The sequence below is a fragment of the Martes martes genome (genome assembly GCF_963455335.1).
Source record: "Martes martes genome assembly, chromosome: 2".
Taxonomy (NCBI): domain Eukaryota; kingdom Metazoa; phylum Chordata; class Mammalia; order Carnivora; family Mustelidae; genus Martes; species Martes martes.
The window spans coordinates 94572762-94584925 of NC_137889.1; the positions used below are offsets into that span (position 1 = coordinate 94572762).

At 33.6% G+C, this 12164-nt stretch overlaps 1 protein-coding gene across 3 annotated transcripts in view; it reads left to right on the forward strand.

The window, feature by feature from the left end:
* Nucleotides 1-12164, forward strand: part of GRID2 (glutamate ionotropic receptor delta type subunit 2) — a gene marked incomplete at both ends in the record, with an annotated part of 1466807 nt that overhangs the window by 784965 nt on the left and 669678 nt on the right. For 2 of the 3 annotated variants that reach the window (XM_080796960.1, XM_080796959.1), the window contains one exon: nucleotides 5820-6104. The exons of the other annotated variant lie outside the window; for it this stretch is intronic. In XM_080796960.1, coding sequence (XP_080653086.1) covers nucleotides 5820-6104 — 285 coding nt within the window. The remainder of the gene's footprint in view (nucleotides 1-5819; nucleotides 6105-12164) is intronic. 3 annotated transcript variants of the gene reach the window in all.

The following is a 12164-nucleotide window of genomic DNA, read 5'->3' on the forward strand; positions in this document are numbered from 1 at the left end:
AATGAGGATAGGGATTTTATCTAATATAGCCATGTACTGGTAAAGTAATCAAGTGCAAATAAAAACACTTTATAAAACCCAAACCACTATACAAAGATAAAGAGATATTTTCTCTTTTTTTTTATATTTTGTCATTATTTTTATCATTTTTATCACATTGGTATTAGAGGAATCACTTTAGGGATTGATTGAAACTATACTCAATACCGTGTAAATTCTTCTTAATAGTTTGTTTCACCCTCGTTAAATTTTCTGTATATACTCTTTCTATTTGGAGCTGAAACATTATAGGATTAATGCCTTAATCCCAAACACAAAGGGAAAAAGAGAAAATGGTATCATAATTATTCTTTTCTCTTTTACATCCAAGAGGCTGAAATATCCTGAATCTTATAGTAAGTTAAGTGACTTACACCTTTTTATATGTGACTTTGTGTTTGAAAACTGAGTTTTTAGTTCTCTGTGGCCCAGGATTAAAGTCTGTGCTAGATGTGAATCTCAACTCTGCCACTTAATAATCGTGTGAATTTGGAGAATGCTTTCAAGTTCCCTTAACCAGTTTCTTACTTGAAAATGACAACAATAATAGCTCTTCTGCATAGAGTTGTTGTGAAATGTATATGGAAAAATACAATGACTTATAATAGGTGCTACGTTAAATGTTTAGTCCGTGTCAGGCTTAGATCACAAATGAGAGATTCATGCTGGCTCTAAGTGAATAAAAAGGTAGTCGACTGAAAATTATCCTGTTGAACTCATTGGATGGCTGGTAATCAACCATTTTAGCCATTATATTCCTTTAAAGAAGAAATTAAGTCCTAATGCTTTAATTATAATTAAATGATTTTTTTTTCTGTAGTTTCAATTCCTAAGTAGATAATTATGATTAAATTGGACCTTCTAACACTATTTATATAGAAAGACCATCTTTATTTAGAAGAATTTGTTCCAAATTATTATGTTTTTGGCAAACTACTTGATGATGTGTCAAATAAACTCTATTTTTTTATAGCCACCTCTCAGATGGTTGCTAAAAGTCATATTTGCAAATAGTGTTAAATGTCTGTATAGGCTGAATGTTTTGTGTTACTATATTCTTACAAGTATGAAAGCAAATGTCAGGTGCGTTTTGGTGGTTCAAAAAGAGAAGAAAGCAATTATCAACACTGGGCTTGTGACTCATTAATGAATTAAAGAGAAAAAAAGAAGTTAAATTAAATTCAGCTTTTGTAGAAAGAATACAAATCTTTCTCATCTGCCATGGAAGCTTACCTTATTTTCTCATTTCTAACAGTTCACTGATTATAACATTCAATATTGATTAGCGATTTTTTTCAAGAAAAATAATCCAGCATATTAAATGTATTGATCAATTTTAAAACAGGCCCTGATTTCAGATATGACAAAATACAGAAGCTACACACATTTTAGAATGGTGGAAATTTGATACTCTATATTTGAATTGGAGGAACTTGAAAGAGTGAAGACTCATTCCAAGAATAAACTTCTTAGTTTATTATTAGAAATGAAATGGAGACAAGGATCACCTTTTGGGGTACAATAATTCTTATTAACTCTGTGTACTTCTTTTCTTATACCTCACCCCCACTTGTGAATTAAAAGAATTAGAAAATAGGGAAATTCCACTCCCCAGTTATGGCCATATTGTCAACAATATCACCGTTAAAAAAAAAAAAAAAGTAAGAGAAAGTCAATAAATATTAGATGTTCTGCAACAATCACATTAAAGAATATTGCAGTTACAGTCCACCAGACTCAGGTTTTCCCGAAAGGGTCACACATCAGAACTACTCAGATAATACATCATAATGCAAATACATGACCGCTAGCCTGTGATGAATAAAGTAGGACTTCTAGGAGTAGACTTAGTCATCTGTATTTTTTTTAAATCTCCACTTTGAATTCTGATACAGAATTCAGAGATTTTGAAAACACTATGGTGAATAGGTTGGGAGATCTTTGACAGTGGAATCTGTCTGTGCACTCTCTGATCTCCAAAGAAGTTCCTGGTTCATGGTTAAAAGTTGATAAATGTCTGTTGTAGAACAAATGTATGAATTGAATGTGCTAAGGTCCTGATGTGATATAAAATCACTGAAAGAGGTTATATCAGGACAAATTGGTCAATACTAGAAAATATATCACCGAGAATAAATGTATTCAAAAGTGGTGCTATCCAAAAAAAAATTTCACTGAGTTCTCCTTGAGAATTCAGTAATAGGTAACCAATTTCAAGACACTTTATAGATTTTACTTTTAATCCCATTTTATTTAATAAGAAAAATAAGACTCAAATTGATTAGTTTCAGAGATTAAAAAAAAAGAGTGTAAAAAAAAAGAGTGTACATGAACATCATTTAACTTAAATTTACACATTTATACAGAGAACTTCAACTTCATAGCTGCTGAGTGACCCAAATGGGTGGAAGTGTTGCTAATTGCACTTGCTATTAAAAGAAGAAGGGTGGGGAGTGGAGGAGGAGGAAAGGAAGGAAGGAAGAGAGGGAGGGGGAAAAAGGGTGCTTCCAGCAATTAGTACATGCTTCAGACATCTTCAATAGTGTTAAAGTCGCAGATAGCTGGAGTCACAAAACCAGCAAGAGGCTCAATATACTCTGTTTGGAAGTGTGTATGTACATGTATACGTAAAATAAATAAATCACAGGAGTTGAAATAATAGTTGGAAAGAAATATGCTATTGAGAAGTCTTTGTTTTAGATTCTTACAATAAAAAGGTGGTGGATACCCATAAAAAACACACTCTGGTCTTGCAAACTGGCTGCCATGAGTTATAATCTCTTTTTTCATGTTAATCTTTATATAGGGCCCTATAAAGGGTCAACCTCCAGAGCATATAAACATGTATCTTCTCTTCTTCAGCCAACATTTTATATTGGTAAAATGGGGCAAAATGGGTGTCAAATATCTCCTGGATAGGTTGCTTTGTAGACCCATTCGTATATGTGCCCAACCAGCATTGTGTTTTGGGTCAACCAGTTTCAATTCATTTTAGGCATATGGGTTCTTCCTTTTCTTCTCAGTGGATCAACCTCTTTTTACCAAACTTGACAATAGACAATCTCCAGTTGAGCTTTTGCCTATGGAGACCTGTCTATCTTTTCTTCACCACACAAGATTTTAAGGTTACCAGTATCATTCACTTACTATGGCGAAAAGCATTTTAGATGATGAGTTAGAGTCCTGGATCTTCTATTTATTTTAAGGGGGTACCCTATGTTTTCTTGACAACTGTGAAAAACAGAAGTTTGAGCACTATAAATGGGATACATGTCTAAGACTTGCAGGCTACTACTTCTCCCAGTCTCTTCCTATGAGAAACCTAACACCGTGATTTTGGTAATCTTTCTTTTTGAGTCTCAAAATCTTTCTCAAACTAGTGTTCCAGGATGCCAGCTTACCAACCCAGTCACAGATAGCATAGCAGTTAAAGGTGATTTTCCAGCCCTGGACTACCTAATTTCTAAATTACCTTTCAGATTTAATATTACATGGTTTTCTGATTGTAATTTTTGAGGATTCCTATTTTGATTTTATAGAGAGTTTTCAGTCATTCTTGCTTATATATGTAACAGGATAGATGATACCAAATACTAATAAAAGTAATACATTTGTTTTTATAATAATAGCAAATGTTTCTAGTACTTGCTTAGTTTGTGTTCTTACTAGTAGAGGTTAATAGGCAGTAACATAGTGGGTTTGAAGAAATCACAGAATATGTACTAAAGCAAATTTATATGATAAATAGCAATTTATATATGACTCCAGAGTTTTTCTTTTTAGATATGAAAATTAAAATAGGCGATTTTCATATGTGACAGCATATAATACTTAAACTGAATTCTCTCATCTCAGCTTCTATACTTAAACTTTATAGTTCTTACGATAGATTTATGTAAACTGTTGCATTTATTTGATTATTTTAAATTACTGTAATTTAAACAGGAAATTCAATTCTGTATACCTTAAGATATTCTCCATATTTTGATTTTAAATGCTAAATGAGCCAAACTTTTAGACAAAATCTTTTTTAAAAAGTGAATTCCTATTTGCTTATATAAATCAGTAATGGTCTTATTTCCTACTATGAAGCAGCAAACTTTTGACCAGTGTCTTTGCCTAAAGCGATTGAAAGTATAACTATAAATTCATATTGCTTTTATAAATGTTGAATTCACAAATATGAGTAGGTTCTATGATTTTTACTGAAACTTCAACCTCAGTCAGTTATGGCCTAAGAAGCATTCATCCCTGACGCTACCTTTCAAATTCATTTGAAATCGTATAACCTGTCTTATGCTTGAAAATAATGTCCCTGATTATTACTAATTTATTTTGTATGTACTGGGTGGCTTAAAATTAATCATAATCCATTTATTTGGTGTTTATATGCATGTCATTTGTATAGTACTTCTAAGCTTGCCCTTTGTCAGCCTTCATTAGCTGGCCAGTTAATAACATGGAGGTACTTCTCATGTAACTTTGTTTTTGATTTTTTTTAAAAAACTCTGCAAAACAGATTATAAATATATATATATATAAATATATATTTATATAATAATATAATGTATGTTTATATATAATATATATTATATATATAATATATATTATTATAATAATATATAATAATATATATAGAGAGAGAGAGAGAATATTATACCTACAATGCCTAAAATCTAGAATAATGCCTGGACCAATCATAATAACTGGCCTTCTCAAATAAAATTTATTTTACCTTGATTCCATCTGAATTTACTTTTGATTTTCTTTCTAATCTCTTCCCTTCTGAGATTGACATTATGAGACCACTAAGACATCTTAACTCTTATTAAGACTTATTAAGAGTTAAGACTTATTAGGGGGCACCTGGCTGGCTCTGTCAGTAGAGCATGCTATCCTTGATCTCAGGGTTGTGAGTTCAAGTCCCACATTGGGCACAGAAAATTAAGACTTATTAACTCTTTTTTTCCTATATACGTTATGTCTTGATACGTACTTATAATTTATATTTGACCCGGTTTTAAATGTTTTGAAGCAAACATATATGCATACACAGAATAGTTAAAGTGAAATTAAAACACAGATAATAAATCAGATAAGAAAGATTAGAAATTGTTCAACTAGAAACCAGAATGAGATAATTGTTGAAACTCAGCATTTGATTTGACCATGAGTTTTCTGGCTGCCAAGGAAAAGAACAAAAAACATTTTCATTTTTCCAGTTTAATAAGAAAGAGTGTCATTAGACTTTTAGATACCAAAATGGCTGTTTTCTGTAGCCAGAAATTCCTTACTTAAGCCTTTCATCTTCCTTTTATTCATTCACGAATTTACACATTATCTGCTTTTTGAAACCTTGCATTACATACTCAGTGAGGAATTGTCTTTTCTCTGAATTTATACATTGCTAATTATAAAAGTATAGCTGTCACTAATTGAGTGCCTATCATATCAAAGGCAAATAACAGGCATGGAATTATCTCCAATCCTAGCAATAATCCTGCAAGATTCATGCTGTTTTACCCTCTTTGCAGATGATGAAACTGAGACTAAGAGAAGCAGTTAATTTGCACAAGGTCAAATAGCTAATAAGGGCAGAGTTCCTTAGCTGAATTCCAGTAACACTTTGTAATTATAGGATTTCTTCACGGAGAACGTTCATTTAAAAAAAAAAAAATCCATAGCTCTGTAATAACTCCATAAGCTTTTTTCACTCTTCCTCCAAAAGAGAAGTTATATGAAACCCATTGACATTTGAATATTACTCTGCTTTCTTGCAGCCTGTGAACTTATGAATCAAGGCATCTTGGCCCTGGTCAGCTCCATTGGCTGCACGTCAGCAGGGTCCCTCCAGTCACTGGCAGATGCCATGCATATCCCCCACCTCTTCATACAGCGCTCAACAGCTGGGACCCCCAGGAGTGGCTGTGGACTCACCAGGAGCAACAGGAATGATGACTACACTCTCTCTGTTCGCCCACCTGTCTACTTAAATGACGTCATCCTGAGAGTGGTCACAGAATATGCTTGGCAGAAATTCATTATATTCTATGATAGTGAATATGGTAAGTGTTTGTGATTTGTGTGAATTCTATAATATTTGCATGGCAAGCAACTTCATTAAATCTTGAAAAACTCCAAGGAGCTTACTCATTGCTATCTGCGGTTTTCTTGTTCTGTCATAATCTTCTTACAAATCTAGCAGCAAAAGCAAAAAGTTTTGTTAAGTTCAAGTTCAGCTGTTTGTATTAAATCACTTTGAAGTCAATTTAAAAAATAAATACCTGTACCTAATGCTCAGTTTATAAATGTTTCTAAAGGGAATCTGACTCGACTATATCTTGAATTTTCAAATATTGAGAAGTCATAAAAGACAATACTGTCTTTCTTCCCTTTTCAAAACCATTTTATCTTTATAGAATGATAAAACACTGTTTTGGACAGATCCTGGAACACTGAAAATAGATGCCTACTCATATTGACTGGTAAAAAAAAAAAAAACAACTGACATATTTTACAACCTTATGCTCTCTGGAAGTAACAGTTTATATTAGTTAATAGCATGGTATTTTGTCTGCAATATAAAATTTCACAAAAATGCCGAGTAGTATGAAGACACTTAATTTCTTTAACGTCCCAAGATAAAACACAAAACATTAGCCCTTATTTACTGTAATTCAAGGAGAAAATACTTAATCTCAGTATTTTTACTTGTGTTACATTAAGAAAAGTGAAATAAAAATGATAACTGTATTGTTTATTTTTTTCCTGAATAAATCTGTTTTCTAACTGACTGATCCCAAAGATGTTCAAATTTAGTTTCTCCAGTTTTTGTCATTAGGGGGAATAGAGATGGATATCATAAAATGAAAGAAAATTAGCAGCTGTTCATGAAGATATATATTTCGAAACATATGTTTCTTTAGAGATTGCCTTAAAAAGGACTCTCAGAAAAATATTTTCTATTCAGTACTGATGGGTCTGGTTTTTATTTTTTTATTTCAAAAAATCAAGACGATTTCACCCTCTGTACTACAACCAATTTTTTCTTAGCAAATAAATAAACATTTAAAAATAATGGTTTTCTTGTCATAATCTACCCAGCATTGTGAACAATATTGGAGAACAGTTACACAAGAGCGAGCCAGAAAGTGGCATCAATAGAACTGAGTACAAACAGGTTGGCAGAAATCTGGAAAGCAAGGACTAAGAACCCCTGTGGACTCCCAGGGAGGGAGAGCAAGTGGCAGTTACATTTAGCCCTAAATATTCAAAGGTCGCATGGGGTTTTGGCAGCCTGAGTAGCAGTAAACTTGATGGGTAGATTTCAGCCAGAAGTCTGTGGTCCTCTCCAGAAGCACAGTTGTCTCCAGGACGGAAATCCTTATTTTTGTTGCTTAATTCATATTATTTAGGGATCACAGAACAAAAACCAAGAGACTGAAATGAATAAAATAAAAAAAGAAAAGAAAAAATAATTGGCTCCTCAGTAAAAGTAAGGGTTGAACACAAATTTGAAATTTGCTGATACGATTATTTAGTGAGCATTGTAAACTCTACCTCTTGAAAAAATATGTTGAATATGCTTTTGTCAGTTTTCTTTCCGTCACATTATTTATGATTTTTATAACCTTAACTGGCATTCTCACAATCTCTGCTCAAATATAACCTGAAATAATGAATTTTTAAATTGTAAAGCTTTCTTTAATAGGGGGAAAATATTTTTTAGTTAGTCCTATCAAAATAGTCCAGTGAAATAGAGAACAGAAAAGTGTTTGTGGTGAAAGTTTTTCACAACATTAAAATGAGAATTTTACTTTTTTATTATATACATCCATGAGGAAAGAAAATCCCTTGTTGCCTTGTTTCCAAGTCCTGCCTGGTTTACAGTTAGGAAATTCTCATAAGAGAAGAAGTTTTTGTTATTGATGAAGTAAATGTTTTTGAAAATATACAATAAATTCATAGTCATAGAAAATCATTTACATTCATTTGACATTTCTTATTCTCCTTTCCTCTGTTTAATAAGTAAATAAAATGCTATTATCACTGTGTATGACTGAGTCCTCTGTTAGAAGCAGGGTTTGTTTTAGGAATAATAATAATAACAAAAATATTTTCTTTTACTTTGATGATAAACTTGCTTTTGACTTACTTTTTAATTTAATAATTCATGAAAAATTACCCTGCTTGTATCCTTAAAATTATTTCCACTAATATTCTTGTTTAACAAAAGAAAATTTCCCTTTGATACTCACAATAAATCTTGCTAGTAAAGAACTGGGCTAGAGTCCAAAATAAACATCAAGCTATCCAAATACCTTCTACCTTGAAGAGGGCTACATGTATTTACATATCCATTCATCAATGTCATCATTTTAAGTTCAAACATTGGAATTATACTTGACTTTTATCTTAGTTATCAGGAATTGCTTTCATTAAGGAATGGATTAAGCATCATCTATGGATGAAATAAGGCATCCTGCTGGAGCCAAATGTGATTGAAGATGTATTTTGCTTATAAAAATATACTTTAAAGAAAAAGAAAAAAAAAAAAACGAGATTAGGCTTCTATATCCAGTTAATTAGAGAAACACTTTTTTCAAAAGCAGTTAATTATGATTAAGGGCACAGTATAAAAGTCTACATTAAATTCCCTAACAAAGAAAATTCAAGTCTTTGATTCTAAGTAAATGGATGAAAACAGAAAAGAAAATGTGGAAACTTTATTTGAATGGATTGATTAAAGACATTTTTTAAAAGGCTTGAAAAGAGTTTAGGAAATGTTGAGCTTTTTAAAAATGTGTCATTTAAGAAATGTTCATTGCTCACTTCCTTAGTGCAATGCAAAATATGAGATAAAAAGTTTTACAGAATGTAGTCTTAGCCCTTAAGAAGCTTACAATTAACAAAAGAGGTAAAATATTTATGACTCTTCTAATCGAGAAAATAGTGTGTTAAGTGTCATGAATGATGCAAACTGAATGCTAATGGTGTTTAATGAAGAAGGTGTTGAATTGTTGGCAGCAGTGATCAAAGAAGGCTTTACGGGTGGACCTTGACCTTGAAAGTTGCCTTTCGAAATGCTAGCTAACTTTCACAATATGTGAGAGACGGTCACTCCAACAGAGAGAAAGTGTGAACAAGTCTTGTAGCAATAAAATATATTAAAAATAGTATCTCTGAACATTTAATTTGCCAGGCCTAAGAATAAGCATTTTACATTAAATCATGTAATCTTCTTAACAACTCTATGAAGTAGGTAATATTATTATCACAATTTTACAAATAAGAAAACAGAAAAAAAAACAAAAACAAAAAAACAACTGGGTTACTTGCTCACAAAACACAGCTAAGTATCAGAGCTGAGTTCTAAAGTCTGATCAGAGCCTGTACTCCTAACTGTGTATAACGAATATAAAGGAGTTACAGTGAACTATTCCCCAAGAATATAATAAAAAGGGCTAATCTTACAGAGAGCATTTATTATCCCCAGGCTCTGTTTCAAGTGCCTACACTTATCATCTCATTTAAGCCTCACAACAGCCCTCTGAGGTAGAGGATGATGATAATAATGATGATGATGTTGATGATGATGATGATTTTTGCAAATGAAAAAACTGAGGATGTAAGACATCAGGTAATTTGCAAGTACACTGAGAAGCATGAATTCAGACCCTGATAGTCATTTCCATAGTTTTTGCTTTTCACCACTAGGGTATTCTGACGCTATGGAAATAAGAGTAAAATTAATTCCTGACAACTGTAAAATTAAAAAAAAAAAAACAAGTTTACAAATGAAATACATAGAATCATCTTTATTAAAGAGAGACGATGATGTCAATCCTGCAGATCCTCACCGTATTAATATCATCAAGGAAAAATACTGTATGTTGATTCAGAAGATTGGGTTATCACTGCAAGTATGGAAACAGGACAGTCATTGGGCCAAAGGAGGCTGACCCATCACCACCAAGAGCTGCCTGCCTGCAGAATAACCATTCTTGCTTTTAAATTTGCCAACAGAATGCAAAGTTCATTTGAGAGGCCAATACCTCCCACTGAAAAACTATATTTTTGGGGTCCCTTACAGCTGGGATTTGTGATATAATATTGTCAATAGCTATGAAGGGTCTGAGATTTTACTTGCATCAATTTCACGGATGCTGGCAGAAAACACTCTACTTCTTTAGACAGATAGAGGACTTTAATGCTCATGGTACAGCAAGCAGCGTGAGCCTCATATTAGTGCTGCTTCCTCTTGACCTCATGTCTTACAAGACTATGTGGAGCTACTCCAGTGGATGCTGTACATGCAGTGGGCTTGTATGGCAGCTGAGGAGCTCTGGCTTTGGGAATCTGGATCTTGTATGATGGGCTGCTAAGTATACCTGCCTGGCATATGTCCAGAAAAAAAGACACTACCTTCGTTGTAAATAAGTCTCTCTTACCTAGGGAGAGTTTCTGCTTGCATAATATGCCATAAGACACAAAACCTATAGAGAATTGTCTCTCCAAAAGACTTTTTTGTTTGTTTGGCATATATATATGCCAGTCCTAAGACCACTCTGGTTAATCTTACTGACAGGATGTAGGATCAGATCAACTCAATTTGTCTCTTCTGCATTTATCTAAGGACACTATAAATAAGATTTTTAATAAGCGAGATTGGTATTAACTATGCCCATCAGGGTCCTGGACTCAGCAAGCTAAATAAATCCCATGAACTATCAAGAGGCTACTTTAAAAAGTCAGAGAATTTCCTCCTTAAATTTCTGCAAAACCTTTTTACTTGGCCAGAAGCATTGATCCAGGTACAATAGGATTTATTTATAATTGCAAAGATTCTACCTGTCTCACAAGGGGAAATTCTATCATCCAGAACAACCTTGTCCAATGAGTTGAGGCTGACCTGAATGACTTCTAAGGTGAAATCGTACCATCAATCACTTTAGTGAAATTCAGGGGGAAAAAATCTAATTGGATGATTCCTATCATAGGGAAGACCACCTACAGGATACACCTCAGTAATAGGTCAGATATGGCTTCATGTAGCTCCCCCAAATTAATTAGGTAAGCCTCAGTTTAGAGAGATCTCAGTAAAGTACTATATCGTCTGGTGCTGGTGTTTACCTAAACACTTTAAAGTCTCAAAGCCACCCCTAACGTGTGACTCATGTCTTCAGAAAGGAGGTAACCTTCACACAAAAACTATAGTTCTGGAAGGGCACATGATGTCCCTGGTGTGGTGTGGGAAGGGATTGGGGAAATGGAAGTTAGGAAAGAGTGGGGGGAATGGTTAGTTACAGTGCTGGGACCCCCTGAGTGAGACAATAGGGCCTTCAATATGACTTTTGGTATTCCTAAGAGTTCTCAATTCATACAGGATATTTGAATCCAGCTCTTGATTAGGAGGGACAGCCTGAGGTCAGTCAATACAATCTGTCTTTATTGTTTGTTTCGAGGGTTAACAACCTACTGTTGGGCCTGAAATTTCTTTCTGTAAATAAAGTTTCACTGGAGCACAGCATGTTCATTTGTTTGTATGTTGTCTATGTCTGCTTTTGAGCTATAATAGCAGAGTTGTGCTGTTGTGATAGAAATAATATAACCCATAAGCCCAAAATATTACACTATGGTCCTTTAAGAAATTGTTTATTAGTCTCTGTTGTATGGCGTCAGTCTAGTGATTTTCTTACTGCCTCATGTAATGAATGAAGGTACAGGTAGAGGAGGTATTTGGAGAGACTAATAGGTGTTTTGCAGGGGGACTGTATCCTCTGTGGTTTCCAATAGTCTTTTTGATAAAATTAAGGGAATGATGATCAAATCCTGAGTATAGCCCTCTCTGATGAGGAATAGCAGATCCAGCAGTCAGTTAAATTTAAGGCTTTTAAGTCAATTTGAAAGGTCTGCACCAGGGTATTTTCTTTCATGAAGAGAACCCCAAGAGTTGTTCTGAAAGACAAAAGTCATTAATGCACATCTGTTCTGTCTTAGGGGGCCTAAGGATTTCCCTTCCCTGTGTTGGAGTTGTTGCTCTCCTGTTCCAGAAATATGGCGTGTCCCATTCCAATAACTGTAGTTGCATTTTTTTTTTCTTCATTGATTCCTGTTTGCACTCA